Source organism: Hydra vulgaris, chromosome 08 (assembly GCF_038396675.1).
Source record: "Hydra vulgaris chromosome 08, alternate assembly HydraT2T_AEP".
Lineage (NCBI taxonomy): Eukaryota > Metazoa > Cnidaria > Hydrozoa > Anthoathecata > Hydridae > Hydra > Hydra vulgaris.
In genome coordinates, this window is record NC_088927.1 from 38,157,122 (window position 1) to 38,173,876 (window position 16,755).

The window sequence follows — 16,755 nt, forward strand, 5'->3', positions numbered from 1 at the left end:
AACTAATTGACCTATTTAACAAAAGCACTTAAAATATGTTTAGGAATGTATCATTTAAATAATTTAAACAAAATTTAATGTTAGCAAATTTCCATCATACTTGCGCATCATCTTACTTAATTTTACATTTCCAAATGTCTATAAGTATTTTAAAAACCATATAACAGCTTAAGAAGCATATAACATCTTTTAAGAAGCATATAACAGCTCATTAATTAGTGGCGCTAATATTTTTCATTTTTTAATATAACAAAATAGAAATGTCCAAAAACATTACATATGGAATTTTTAATGATTTTGCTTATAATAATGCAACAGTATTCACCTTAAATAATGCAACAGTATTTAACCTTAAATAATGCGACAATATTTACCCTAAATAATGCAACAGTATTTATCCTAAATAATGCAGCAGTATCTAAGCATCATTTGAAAGTTAAAAATTCTTTAAAAAGGAAATTAGCTTAAAGCTCAAAATTAAATTATTTGGTTTCAATAAGAAATTCTAGGAAAAATACGAGATAAAATTCAAAACAATGACATGCAAAAATATGTATGTACAGTTTATAAAAATATAATCAACATAAATATATGAAGAAATAAATATTGTATAGTATAAGAAAGTGCAACTAATATGAAACGGAATATAGGAAATTTGGACAAAAAATTATCATTTAAATTTTGAAACTATCTTAAAAACTTAGAGAAAAAATTTTCTGGATAGATAGTACAGAAAGAGAAAAGAAATAAATAAAGTTAACATTTAAAAAAAATTATTCCACTTTCTCGATTTTACCGATAATTTTGTTTTTATACCTTGGCAAATACTCATCGTCAGACCGCAGCTCCTCATTTACAACTTCCCCATCTTCTGCAGATATTGTTTTAAAAAAATAGCGAAAATTTCCACGCTTTGTTTCAGTTTTAAATTGTCCCAGTGTGACTTCACTAGAAGGGATAGTTATACGATAGGGAATTGGTTCAGTGTCAAAATAATAGGTAATAGTTGTGGAGTTTTTTGAAGTCCTTTTACTGTTTCCACTACCATGCGTTCTTTCACTACGAGTTTCACTCAATGGATGACTAACATCACTGTGAACATCCGACCGCCTTGTACTTTTTAAGTCTCTATCACTATGGCGATCACGATGATTAACAGAATTTTCATTTCGTTTCATACCGTCTTGTTCTGAAAGATGGCGGCCACGATACAAAAGCTCGTTTTTAGGTTCATAATAACCATATTGATTCCATAAACGTGATGCACATGAAGGGACACTGGATATCTGAGAAGGATTATAGGAAACAACTGAATTTGTATCAGAAAACGAAGACCAAGCGTTTCCAACATGACGATGACGCTGATCATATGATGGATCGCTATAAGCAGACATGTGATCACCAACATGATTTGATGGTCGTTGCTGATGTGATCTGAATAAAAATAAGAGAACACATTTTTTTTGTACTTTTTAAATTATAAGTATATTAACTTTTACATACTCTATACATTTAAACTATAATACCAAAACCTTTTATTATCATTATTAAATATGTAATACTATTAAATATATAATATCATAAATGGAAAGATTTAGAGTAAGTTCATACAATTATAATATTTATAAAAGAATTATATCTATATTTAAAACTAATCATTAGACTAATTTGAAAATATTAAAACAAATTTTCACCTTTTCCATTCTTATTAAACAACAATTTAAAACAAAATATTCAATAAATACCTTAATGATCGTCTAGTAGATTTTGGTTCCTCTAGTACTCTTTTGACTTCTGTTAATACAGTTCCTGTATCTGGTTGAGGTAATAAAGGCATATTATGATCTTGAGCGATTGGAGCTTCTGGAACATTTTGTAGCTTTTTATGCCTCACAATAGGAGATGGAGCAACATAATTATTATGCTTTTCTTGTCTTTCATTTTTTTCCATCCAGGCATATATTTTACTAGTGTCTACTAACGGTGGAGGTTCTGCTGGTTGAATAAAAGCGTTATGTGTATTATACTCTAGTTTATTAAACAATTGGGATTGATCAAAGTTGCTCTTGTTGAAAATTCTATCATTTTTTATAAGCTCTTGAGAATCAAAATAGCTTTCTTGAATATAATGGTTATGTGAATTCCGAGAGCAATGAGAATCTTGACAGGATATACACTGACATTCTCCAAGGTGATTTCTTATACCATGATGAACTGCATTTAAAAAATCTTTGGCAAGGTTTCGATACTTTGGATACTGCTCAATATTAACACATGAGCCACTTGTTGATGAAGCTCCAGCAACACTATACCTAACAGATGCTGGTGGCATTACCCATGATTGAGAATCTACATCACTTAATGCTGGTTTGTAACTACTTTGTATTGGTAAACCATGCGATGATAACACATTTTGATTTAATAATTGAGGCTATAATAAATATATAAATCAAATTAAAAAATTATAAATATATATATAATTATATATATATATATATATATATATATATATATATATATATATATATATATAATGTTAAATATATACATATATTTAACATATATATATATATATATATATATATATATAATATATATATATATATATATATATATATATATATATATATATATATATATATATATATATATATATATATATATATATAAATGTTAGGTTGCTTTAAAAAACCAGCTGATATTTTTGTAAAATATCAGCTGGAGCCCCTTTAATGTGTTTTATATAATAACATTGGATTTAAAAAAACTTTCAGTTAAAAATATTTTCAGGGGTTGCTGAGAGCCTCAGACATATAGAAGTCCCTAATAATATAGGAAAAGTTTTTCATAATTATGTTGAGTTGGGTCTCAAACAGGGAAGTGAAGTTGATGTCTGGAGTTGCTGTTTTTACCTGGAATCCGGAGTCCAGTCTGTATTGAAAATTTTTGTTGGGACTCAGGGATTTTTCTAACTTTATATCAGCATATAAATGTTTCCTAACGAACCGTTAGTAACTTCTGTAACTTTATGTAACTTTACACCAGTAAAAGCATGAATGTATTGAATAATACTGCATATGGCAAGCCCTCCAGCAAAGTTATTTTAAAATGTGCAGCTTGTTTATGGCATTAGTAAGCGACTGGGGCTATGGCCGGGGCTAGGTTTGATAACACATAGCCACGACCGAGGCCAGGTTTATGACCAGGGCTGCATAAATATTAATAGAACCTATAAAAATGTTATTTTTAATTAAAATTTACGACATGAATTTTATTTAAAAACAATATTTTATAGGATTTATCAATTTTAATGCAGCCCCGGCCAGGTTTATGACGGAGGCTGCATTAATATTAATAGATCCTATACAAGTATTGTTTTTAATTTTAAATCATATCATAAATTTTAATTAAAAATAACATTTTTATAGGATCTATCAATATTTATGCAGCCCTGGTCATAAACCTGGCCCCTGTCGTGGCTACGTGTTATCAAACCTAGCCCCGGCCATAGCCCCGGTCGCTTACTATATGGCATACATCACCTATAGCATAAATTGCTTTTTAAAGAATATAAAAGACGAATCACAACATATGCAGTAAAGAAAGACTTTGGTTTACACTGATAGTTAGGTGGCAAATTATGCTTAAGCATAAACATTTACACACTCAAACCTGCATCGATGCCATAGTAAATAAAAGTATTTTTCTAACACGTTTTCCTAATGATATTGTTTAAACAAACATACACCACTACCACTTGTAAACTTTTAGTTAACAAATCCATTATTTAAAGTATATTAGTAGAAATACCTTCAACCTAAAAGAAATAAATACTTTTTGAGCGAAGAAATGAAAACAATAAGAAATTATAAATTTTTAAAGCATAATTGAAACTTTATATTGCCTACATTTTAAGGACTATTTCATCCTTATAAACTCCAGTTATTTGACTCAATTAAGTTATTTAAAAAACAAAAAACTCGGAGAAAAGTTTTTTATTTTTGAGTCGTAGAGTCGATATCTCTTAAAGTCTGGAGTCCCAAAATCAATAAAGCTTCGCATTTCTGGTCTCAAATGAAGCACAATTATATAAAAGTTTTCAAAAAAATCTTCAATTAATTAAAAATTTACTATTTTAAATTTTATGGCATAAAAATGACAATTTTAAACAAAAAATGAAAAAAGAGCAATTTTAAAAGACTTTAATAATATATATTTTTTCATGTTTGTTTATAAAATGATTTTTATTTTTGAAATTTTTATATAATTTTGCTTCAATTAAGAGCAAACACAACATACTTTCAAATTACTTTTTCTATAATACTAGTGACCCATTTATGTTTGAAGGTCTGTAGCAACCCCTAAAAATAGCGCTTCATTCAAAAAATTTCCAAATCTAGTGTTATTTTGTTATATAGAACACATTAAGGGGGTGGCAGCAGATATTTTTCAAAAATGTTGCTTTTTAACCACCCTTATATATACATATACATCTGTGTGTATATACTTACACATAATATGCATGCATATGTATATAAACAATATATATATATATAAATATATATATATATATATATATATATATATATATATATATATATATATATATATATATATATATATATATATTTATTAATGTATGTATGTATGTCTATAAACTATATGCAACTTGGTCTTGTCTTTATTTTACTATTATGCTACATTAAAATACATGGCACTTTTTATTGCAGCTTTGTTTGACATGGAACCTTTAGAGGTTTCACATAAAAAAATCATTAGCATATGTTCAGAAAAATGAACTGGAAAATGTTTTAAATTATTTTAGCAAACATCAAAATATTTGTATGATGTCATTTTTAAGGTTTACAAAACTGCTTTAAGTATTAAAATGAAAATATGCAGGTTTGAGGTAATTATAACAAATTTTTAAAAGAGGGAAAAAAATACTAAAAATTAAGGTTACTTAATTTTTTTTTTATGTGCTTTGATAATACATTAATAGTTCACTAATGATAAAAATAATAGATAAATAGTCAAAAATAAGTTGCTGGTATCAGATGATTTAGTACTATATCACATTAAAATATAATACTAAATACTACTAAACCAGTGTTATATACACCAACTGATGGGTAGTGTGGACATATAGGATCTATGTAAAAAAAGGAAAAAATTACAACAAAAAACTATTATTCGTTTTTGTTAAATAAAATCTTGTAAATTTTTTCCTTTTTTTATTGAAAAAAATGTGTTTGTGTATGTATGCGAAAAATGTCATTAAAATTAAAAATAAATAATACATACATCTGTAAAATTTTCAGCTTCTCTATCAAGTAACAACCTTTCTAGTTTTTCAGTAAGTAATTTAGCAAATTGTTCTGGTGCTAGTTGCTTCATTGAGTCCATGCGTTGTGTACGCTAAAGATATATTTAATATTTAGCATAAAAACCAAAAATATTTGGTAATCGAATAACTTTTAAGAATATTATGCCTTTCTATAATATACAGATAAAAATATATTTTTTTATATATATATATATTAAAACATAAAAAAAAAACATTAAAACATTTAAAGTTTATGGCTGAAAGAACCTGGTTTAGGGAAATATTTTCTTGTTTTGTAACAGAAAAGCCTAAATTGTGAACCAATCAGAAATAGATTCAATTTATATCTTTTAAACTCTGCTTTACATAATTTACACTTGAAAAAAAAACGAGTTGATTTTATTATGATCGAAAAAGCAGTGTCAAAAATCATATTAAATATGATACTTTTATATGTATGTATATATACATATACATATATATATATATATATATATATATATATATATATATATATATATAAATATATATATTATATATATTATATATATATATATATTATATATATATTATATATATATTATATATATATATCAAAAAATTTTCATTTGAACTATGTTTCTTCAATAAAGACTCAGAAAATTTTCTAATGAGTCTTTACTGATGAAACACAGTGTCAAATAAAAAAAATTTATTTAAGTGATTCATTCATATCTGTGTGTGTGTGTGTGTGTGTGTGTGTGTGTGTGTGTGTGTGTGTGTGTGTGTGTGTGTGTGTGTGTGTGTGTGTGTATATATATAATATTTTTAAGGTTACTATAAGTAAAAATATTTAAGGTTATTTTTTTTTATTAAATTTTTTTTTTTAATTAGTTTAGGCATATTATTTTATTATAAAATTTAATAAAAATATTAATAGCAATGTATTAAAAGCTATATATGTTGGTGTTTAAATGGAAGATATTTAAAATGTCCTGAAACAAATCATGTCTATTTTTTTTAAATGACTTTGTATGTTTTTAATTCACCAGCAGGGTATATGAATTTTTTTTCTTATAAATCAATGGTGAATAAGTTCCTGAAAGAGCTTAAACTTTAATTATTTAACATTTTCATAAAACCACTGCTTTATGAAAATTATTTTTTAAAAATTTCATACATTGTTAATGCAAACAAGATTAAATAAAATCGAATAGGAAATCTTTGATCATGTTGTGATGACAAATACTTTAAAAGATTGTTTACATATTTTTGCCATCATATTTAACAACAAAATTTATAATTTAAATAAGAATTTTATTTATAATTGAAACTAAATATATATAAAAATTTATAATTGAAACTAAATATATATAAAGTTATACCGATTGAAAAGTAGGCATTTCAGGAACATAATCATTGCAGTGGTGATGAAAGTCTTCACCAGATTCACTAAATAATATAATTTATATTATGTAACGTCTATAAAAAAAATTATTCAAGTTTGCACAAAATTAAAAGTTAAACTACATTCTCATAACACATGTTTACACCTAATATATACAACAATGATTATAACAAATAATTTTAAATTAATCTTTTATAGATTATTGAAAATTACTTTTTCGGATAAAGTATATTTTATTTAATTTATAAGGTATTAATTAAAGTAAAATTACATCTAATAATATTTTTTCAAATTTGATAATTAGTTATTATTAAAACATTAGTTTGAAAAATTGATTTTGACCATTAATGTATAGTATAAATTTGGAAAAAAAGCTTTTGAAAAATCTTAAGCTTAATTTAAATTCCTTATTGTGCATTTAAAAAATGCAAGATAATAAATGATTTATTTAAAAACTTTAAAAAGTTTTAAAATAACATCTATAGTTTATTATATATAAATATATATATATATATATATATATATATATATATATATATATATATATATATATATATATATATATATATATATAACTGTATGAGATGAATGTACCTTTGCAGATCATTGATAGATATTATATCTTTTATTTCCATTAATTTTACATTAATTCTTCGATAAATAAAAACTTAAGAAAGATATTAAAAAGTATATACCTTAGTTAATATTATAAAACCGCTAAAAAAATGTTTAAATGTTAAAAAAATATATTTAGAAAAAATAATGGTTACTTCAATTATAAAACACTGATTGTTGTTTGCTTTCATATTCAAAATACTAGCGTAATTTTTATTTATTTACTTTCTTTGGAAGTTACCTATCAGCTTTCAGCAACACGAGTGCAGAAATCGCATTGCGCACATTATTTCTAACAACAACTTGCATATCTATATTTGAAATATCAGAGCAGACGTTTTGAAGTTAACTTCATGTCCATAACATAAGACTCAAAATTTAAACAGCATTACAACAAGTGCAACTAACAGTTATTGGTAAACGATAATATTAGAAGTAAGAGAACTTCATACAAACATTTCGCCAAAAAATCTGCCTAACTTATTCTTTAAAGGATTGAAAGAAAAGTTGCGAAGTTCACAAAGAGCGCACCGCTTTTTTGTTTTCCGACATTACAGGTATCATGAAAATGGATTACTCTCAAAGAGAATTTTAAACAGTGCAAATGAAAGTCTTTGATATATAAACGTTCTAAATTGCGAATTGGCGCCTCGCAAATATCACGGACGAAAAAAGACGAGAAACTAATTTGCAATTTAAGATTTTGTTTAAGCGTTTTTATAGGAAAACTTAATGTAATACTTATAAAACCATTAATTGGTATTGTAAGTATTAGAATAAATATGCTGTCGCATTGACTTGTTTTTTTAAAAACAATTATAAAAGCGCAGAAAATTTTCTATGAAAATCTTGTTTGACAAGTTTAACGGCGCTGAATCTAATGAATTACACGTAATACCAAATTGATACCTTAAGGCGCGTTCTTTTATTTAATTTGCTTGCGTCACCTATCTATCATTGCTTCATATTAAAAAAATATACATTTGAGTTAAAAACCGATTTTAAGTAAATGAATTTCTTTGTTTAATTTGTTACTTGCTTTGAATCAGTTAATCTCCTATTAAAGGCTCAATTGTCTTTTAAATGTAAACATTGTAAGATTTAAACTTAAAATATAGAACCTTTAAGTTAAATATATATATATATATATATATATATATATATATATATATATATATATATATACATATATATATATATATATATATATACATATATATATATATATATATATATATATATATATATACATATATATATATATATATATATATATATATATATATATATATACATATATACATATATATACATATATATATATATATACATATATATATGTATATGTATATATATATATATATATATATATATGTATATGTATATATATATATATATATATATATATATATATATATATATATATATGTATATATATACATATATGTATACATATATGTAACATATATGTTATCTTATATATGTATACATGTAGATGCATACATATATAAGATAACATATTATAAAGGAAATCACCCAGATCATAAAAAGGCAGAGATTTACCTTGCCTGGGTATGATAAATGTCCGCATAATCTTCGGTAAGTGTTGGTAAATTATGCTGCATCTTGGTTATAGCTCCTTGATTTAACCGATAAAATTCACTGGGGATGTGTGCTACTTTTCCGTTTGTTTCACAGTAAAATGTAAAAAAGTCTGATTTTAAAAACTTTGGATAACAAACATCTCGAAGATTTGCAAAAATTTCTTGCTCGATTTCAAGTAATAAAGTTTCTGTAATATCGTTAGCGCGTAATCGAAGTGCGAGATTATTTCGAGCTTGATCGGAAATTGGCACTCTAGAATCTTTAATACGCACGAAACGAGAATATACCTCTTTTGCGGCAGCTTTATTTGGAAGTCGCTTACGATACGTTTTACACGAATACCAACAATCAAATATTACAGATATCTGATCAGTTCCTAAAAATTCATAAAACGTTCTCATTCCCTCTTCATCTTCTAAAAGAACCTGAAAATTATCTTTCCATTTTTCAAAGTTAGGATAGCTCGTATTATTAAAGTTTTCACAATAAGATCCATTCTCTTTAATATAATGCATATTCGCCACCTTGCTCTTATTATTTATATTTGATTTCAGTGATTTTTCTTCAAAATTTATTGTTACTGCTTCTGAACCCATCGGTGTAGGTCTTAATGCAGTTGAAGACATTTATATAACTGAAAATACATTAAAAAAAAGTCTAGAATTAATTCACCATTCGATTAGCATTTTTTTTAACGTTAGCCGTTTGTTTACTAGAAGAAAAAAATTATAAAACAAAATTAAAAGAAATTGAATAAAAAAAGTGTTACAAAAAAATTTAACAATTTCTAAATACACAAGTTTTACTGTTAATTTTAATTCTAAAACTAAAATTTCGGAATTCTTGTTTTAGTCAAACACATCGCTTGCCTTTATAATATAAAACGCTTCGCTTACTAACTCATTTCTTCAGCGTTAAATAAAACTGGCGTCTAACATACATGTTTAAATTAGGATTTTGACTCTAATAACAAAAAGCCGAATTTTCTAATCAATACACTAAAGTTGTCGAGCGATGTCTTAAACATTGCGATATTTCTTTGTAAACAAGCAAGTTTGTTCATTATATTTACTTAAGTTCTTTTAAAATTCAAGATCCAATATTACCATTAAAAAGGCTGCATAAAAATCATAACCATTACAAACTTTTCAAAACAAATTTAAATCTTGGAGCCCATTTTTGTGTTATTTTAAAAATTCAACAGATTGAGGTTTGTACTTCTAACATCAAAAGCACCGAACGCAATTGCGGTTTTTTAATTGTAAAGCGACCTCTCAACGTCATGTTTTTTTGACTAGTAAACCGCACGAATCAAAGTTTAGCTCTTTCATAAACCGCACCAATCATTTGTTAACTTTATTGTTTTTACATATAAAAAAACAATAAGGTTTAGCACATGTCGGTTGGAGTAATTATTTATTGAAATGCTACTTCACAGAACAAAGATCAAAAGAAAGAATTTATAAACAAAAAGTACATTTAAAAAAAGTTTATTCGGTAAAGTTTTTAGAACTTTATTTAGAAAAAATCATTTTAGGAATATAACTTTTTAACCTACTTAATTGGACTAATTTATCAAAGAAAAATATAATTAATTTTCTAATTAAATCTAACGCGGGTCTGTGCCTTCAATTTATAAAGCAAAGAAAACCAATCCACTCGGTAAACTTTAATCGTTAAAGTTTTATTCTGAATTCATTGTTATTTTTTTAAACAAAATTTCTAAAGATATTTCTTCAAGTTTAGTGCTATTTTTGTTACTTTAATTTAATTGTAGTTGTTTTTAAAAAATAATTTTATAATTTATTATAAATAATGATAGTGTTTTTATATAGAAATATTTTTATGTCGTTATTTTTTAATCGTCGTTGTTCCATTTTTTTCTCCATTTTTTTTATTGACACTTTTAATTTTACTAGCAGTCGTCGCTACAATTCAATTCTTGTTTTATAGAAAACACACCTGAAATCATTTAATATTTTTTAATATCTGTTTATTTGATCGCTCACGGAAGTCACAAATATTTTAATAAGGTTTATTTTCAGTTCCGTTTTGTTATAATATATAGTTTTAATATACGAGACTTTTGGGGATTAGTATGAACAACATTTTAAGAAATGAAATTGTAATACCTTAATTTAAAATTTATTATAAAAAATTCGAAATATGGATATTTCTCATTCACCAGCTTATGTAGTAACTAAATGGGCTGGTGGTATAGTGTACTTGTCTAAATATGGATTATATGCAGAAGTATGGAAAAGCATTATTAAAAAAAAAAAAAAAAAAACAATGGGTTCTCTTGTTCATGAAACCATACAATTAAAATTCTTTTTTTTTTATTATTATTTTTTTTTTAATCAGAGTATATTGAGCTTTTCTAAAATAGTATTAAGAGCAGAAACAATTTTGAAGGGAACTTGCATGTCATAACATTGGCATAGATATTGCTTGTAAAAACTTTACCTGATTTAACGTTTTGCTTAAACCTAAATATAAGATGTGATCAGACAAAACTAGTAATTAGTCTAACAACATAAGACTTTAAAAATTTTTTTAAGTTCTTATGTTCTTTCATCGAGGACAGACTTAGCTTCAAAATCTTTTGTTCAAAAGATGTTCAAAAGACGATTTAAAAACGTCTTTTTTACGTCCCGTACCCACTGGGATATATATTTATATATATGTATATATATATATATATATATATATATATATATATATATATATATATATATATATATATATATATATATATATATATATATATATATATATATATATATATATATATATATATATATATATATATATATATAATCTCCCAGTGGGTACGGGACGTAAAAAAAACGTTTTTTAAACGTCGCACAGTAAATCGCTTTATATAAGCTAGGTGGACAAAAATGTTTTGTTCTGCAATTTGATTCCAAAGAATGTAAGTAATAATATTTTGATTAGTTACGCATTTTTTGATTATTTTAAAGTTTTATAAGTATTTTTTAGAGTTTTAAGAATTTTTAAATTTTAGTTATGAAAAAAGTTATTAGGTAATAAAAATAAATACTTTTTTTCAACACATAAATTATGTTATAAAATTTTGCCAAAAATAAACTAAAAAAATATACTATAATTCAGTTGATAACGTAAAATTAAAAAAAATATTTTCTTAACAACTATCATCGGATGAATCATTGTTATTTTCACTATCCGAAGAATCGGACCCTAAATAATCTTCATCGCAACACAGAATTGTATGTCCAATCAGCTGTGATGGTATTACAGGTTGGACAATTAAATTCAAAACTTCTAACGGTAATTTACTCGTTTTCTTACTTGACAAATCATTATATGAGTTGATGACAGGATCTGATGTTACCAAAAGCATATTGAGCAAATCTATATTTGTGGAAATACGTGAGTTTTTTCTTGCATGAAGTTTGCGGAATCGACGATAACCTTTAATGCGGGCTTCTTGAGACTTCCGATAGATGTCCAATTGAAAGAAGACATGTTTTTATAACTTCCGTGCTATGTACAAGTATTTTGTGCACAGTAACAGGGATATAGTACCACATGTATAGATTAAGATTAAGAGTTTAGGTTCCTGTACAAAGTTTTTCAAATTCATAATAATTAAAGCCTGAGGAAAGTGTTCTTAATAAAATACTTAAATTTTTAATGAGATTGATATCTAACCACTTAACTCTGGTTTCATAAAAAACCTGCGAGCTGTGTTCCCATAATTTGTATCCCCAAAGCCAGGTTTAAATTTGTCTACAATAATACCCATATAGTTTTTAAATTTTTGTTTTATATCTTCTGAACGTTTTTGGACACTAGATTTATCTTCATTGCTTCTAACTTGCCACTTTTTTATTTCTAAATAAAAGCTAATGTGTAACATACACTCAAAAAAGTGAATCCACGCATGTAAAGTAGACAGACCAAAACCATAATGTTCTTTTTTTAACAACTAAGTCTTTTAGTTCACCGTTAATTATTTTTGGAGTTGCACCACATACAGTATTGGACAAAACATTTGCAACCAACATCGAACAATGCTAAAAAGTGTTCCTAATTTTACATGTCTTAAAAACGAAACGAACTATACTACCACAGTAAACAGTTCAGGAATCTGGAGTCATAACATGCCATGACACGAGCAATCAGCTGACAGGTGACAGCACACAGGCAGAATTTCGTTGACAAGTGCCATTTTGCAGCGGAAAAAACAAGTGCAACTTTTTTGGTTTGTTTCATTTTCTTTAGTCTGATCCGTGTCAACGTCACGGAAGTTTTTTAATAATTAAAGGAAGTATCCAGAAGCTTCCAGAAGTTTCCAGAAGAAGCATCTGGAACCATCCAGTAGCATCCAGAAATATCCAGAAACATTCAGAAGCATCCAGACGCATCCAGAAGCTTCCAGAAGCATCGAAAAGAAGCATCTAGAATCTTCCAGAACAGGTTCACACAGGTTCATTTTACTATATAAGAGACATGTAAATCGACATGTAATTCAGTCAGTATATGGAAGTCAATCAGTCAGTATTATCAAGACAGTTTATCGAAGTGAGTTTTATCAAAGTGTTTTATCGAAGAACATCAATACAAGAAGTGAAATACAACAAGTGTTTCATTACATCAATACCAACCTTGTGATGATACAATAATGCTCTGTGTTCCACAGAGCATTATTGTATCATCACAAGGTAAATATAACACGGTAAGTCTTGAGAAGCGTGATTATTTATTTTTATTATTTTTATGACTTCAAGTGCAACAATGGCTCCCGACAGTCTTGGATTGAAACTAAAAAAGAAAATTATTGGCGATTACGTAAGTGGAATGTCACAAAAAAGTGTTTGTGATAAATATCGTGTGGAAAAATGGACCGTATCAAGACTATGTTCCAAATATTGTAATACGGGGAAGTTGGCAGCAGATAACAAAGGTGGAAGACCGCGTTCCACCGCTTCTAGAGAGGATTCTATGATCGTCAGATCCGTCAAGAAGGATCCCTGGATATCATTAGTCGAGATACAAAAGCAATTAGAGCTGCCTGTATCGGACCGAACAATCAGAAGACGTACTGTTGAAGCCGGATTGTTTTCTCAACGCCCTGCAAAGAAACCGCTGATTTCACTAAAAAACCAGAAGAAAAGACTCCTGTTTGCTACATCTCATATTGACTGGAATGTGCAGAAATGGCGAACTGTCCTGTTCAGTGATAAATCGAAGTTCATCATCATTGGGAGCGATGGTATTTGCCGTGTACGTCGATCGGCCGGAAAACGCCTCGATTTACGTTACTGCCATAATACCGTGAAGCATGGTGGAGGCAATGTAATGGTCTGGGGGTGTTTTTCTGCTAACGGTCTAGGTCCAATACATCGAAAAGATGGAATAATGGACCGTTTCATGTATAAAAATATCCTGAAAGATGTTATGTTACCTCATGCTAAATGGAATATGCCAATAAAAGGGGTTTTTCAGCAAGACAACGATCCGAAACACAGTGCAAAAGTAGTCAAGCAGTGGTTTCAAGACAACAACCTATCGGTGATGGATTGGCCGCCTCAATCTCCGGATTTCAACCCTATCGAGAACCTGTGGGAGATTGTCAACCGCAGAATTAATTGTGAAGGTGTTTGTAATAAGGATCAACTGTTTAAACAAATCCAAAAGGCCTGGGCAGCGATTCCACAAAGTTTCATTGATCACCTGATCGAATCTATGCCTCGAAGATGCAAGGCTGTGATCGACAACAAAGGATTCGCCACGAAATATTGATAGCGAAATACAGCTTGGTCAACATTTTGTCGAGTTACACTTGTTTTGACCAAAAGGAAATCAACTTTTTTTAATACTATTGATTAACTTATTAATTTTCGTGTACAAATAATGAACTTTGTGATGAATAAAACTTGAAGAACTTTGTCTCTAAACAGTTACATAGTTATTTCTCTAAATTGAAAAAATGCAGCACTTTTATATAAAGAAACTAAATTAGCATTATTTGGTTGCACTCGTTTTGTCCGATACTGTATATAACATTTTTGTTAGGAACTTGTGTCAGTCAAGGCATTGCAAACTTTTCCATCTATCATTAAGAGATTTAGGCCATGTTTAACAGCAATTTAAGATTCGCCGAATGTTACAAATGTTGGAATAAGTTGAGATACTTCTTTTAAAACTTGGTTAGTTTCTGTTGTAGTAAATACATTTGTTTCTTTTGAAAAAATAAGCTTAACTGGTAGGCAAAAAAGTGTGGACGAAGGTCGCAGATTTTGCTAAATAATATTTTGGCCGTCATTCAGTCAACATCGCAGTTTATAAATTTCAGTTTATAAATAAATAAATAAGTGTGTGTATATATATATATATACACACACTGCAGGCCAAAAGTTTCCGGACACTTAAATTTTTAATTAAAACTCCTATAATTGTTTCAAAAAAATTCAAATATCATATTTATTTTATAAAAGATACATATAGTTACTATTTAAGAAAAAAAAAGGGCAAAAAATGAAATAAAAAAAATTAATACTAACAACACTATTATTATTAAACTGTTTTTTCGTCAAAAAATAACCCACGAGTTTTTATAACTTTTTTTGCGATCCGTGGCATCCTATTTATTAATTTATTTATTATTTCGGGTGTAATTGATAACCAAGATTCTTCTAATATCTGCCACATGTGCTCTTTGGATGTTGGGCATTTTTGTCTGACCTTTCTGTCCAATTCTTCCCACAGTAACTCTATTGGGTTCAAATCTGGTGATTGGGCCGGCCAGGTCATGTTTTTGAGGACACCATTATCCTCTTGTTCCTTTATAAAGTTCTTACATAATTTTGAGGTGTGTTTAGGGTCATAGTCCTGCATAAAAACAAAACCACGACCAATAGTTCTTAAGCCAGAAGGTATAGCATTGTTTTCTAGAATTGTTTTATATTGTTCTTTTTTCATAATACTCTCAATTTTAACTAGGGCACCTACACCAGCTGAAGAAAAACATTACCATACCATAATTGACCCACCACCATGCTTGATTGTCGGTACTAAACACTCTGGGATCATTTTTTCTTTTGTTATTCTTTTGATGTAAATTCTACGTCTTTGCCCAAACAGTTCAAATTTGGAGTCGTCGGTCCATAGTATTTTTCACTAGTCTTCTTCTGTCCAATTTTGGTGGTCTATAGCCCATTGTAACCTTTTCTTTTAATTTCCAATCCGTAGCAACGGTTTCCTGACCGCAATGCGGCCAGAAAGTCCTGCTTGTCTAAGACGTTGAATGACTCCTATTAAAGCCTGAAGTAATTTCCGTGGCCGTAAGTTTTCGATTTCTTTTACTCATCAATATTATACTATTATCTTCTGCTTTTGTTGTCTTCCGTGGTCTACCAGATCTTTTTTTGTCTTCAAAAAAGCCTGTTTTTTTCCATCGTTTGATGGTATCTTGTACAGTACTTCTGGCAACTTTCTGGCAAAAATTTTTTGCAAATTTTACAAACTGAATAACTTTCTTTATGTAATGAAACTATTTCAGAACGTTTTGCAACCGTTAAAGATGGTTTTTTACCCATATTTTTAATTAAATAGTCGAAAATAAAATTTTAAATTTTTTAATGCAACCGTCATTAATACCAAATGGAAACTAAACAAAACTAAATATTCTTAATCATTTTAGTCGGTTATCATTATATTATAAATATTTACTTCATGTTTGAACAAATAAATAACTTTAACAAGACCAAACTCTTAAGAGTGTGTAACGATATATATCAAGTTAAAATAAACAATTAAAAAAAAAACTTATTTA

General features: G+C 27.5%; 1 protein-coding gene across 2 annotated transcripts; it reads right to left on the reverse strand.

Moving 5' to 3' along the window:
- Positions 1-522: 522 nt before the first annotated feature.
- Positions 523-9,645, reverse strand: LOC100206389 (uncharacterized). Of its 2 annotated transcripts, none has more exons than XM_065803646.1 (5): positions 8,892-9,645; positions 6,691-6,757; positions 5,305-5,418; positions 1,746-2,431; positions 523-1,434 (listed from the first exon to the last, which is right to left on the reverse strand). In XM_065803646.1, exons 1-5 carry the CDS (start codon positions 9,557-9,559, stop codon positions 774-776), a joined length of 2,196 nt encoding a protein of 731 aa, XP_065659718.1. In that variant the 5' UTR covers positions 9,560-9,645; the 3' UTR covers positions 523-773. The 2 variants fall into 2 exon arrangements, with proteins under 2 accessions (XP_065659718.1, XP_065659719.1); XM_065803647.1 differs by lacking the exon at positions 8,892-9,645 and adding an exon at positions 7,570-7,961.
- Positions 9,646-16,755: the final 7,110 nt, after the last annotated feature.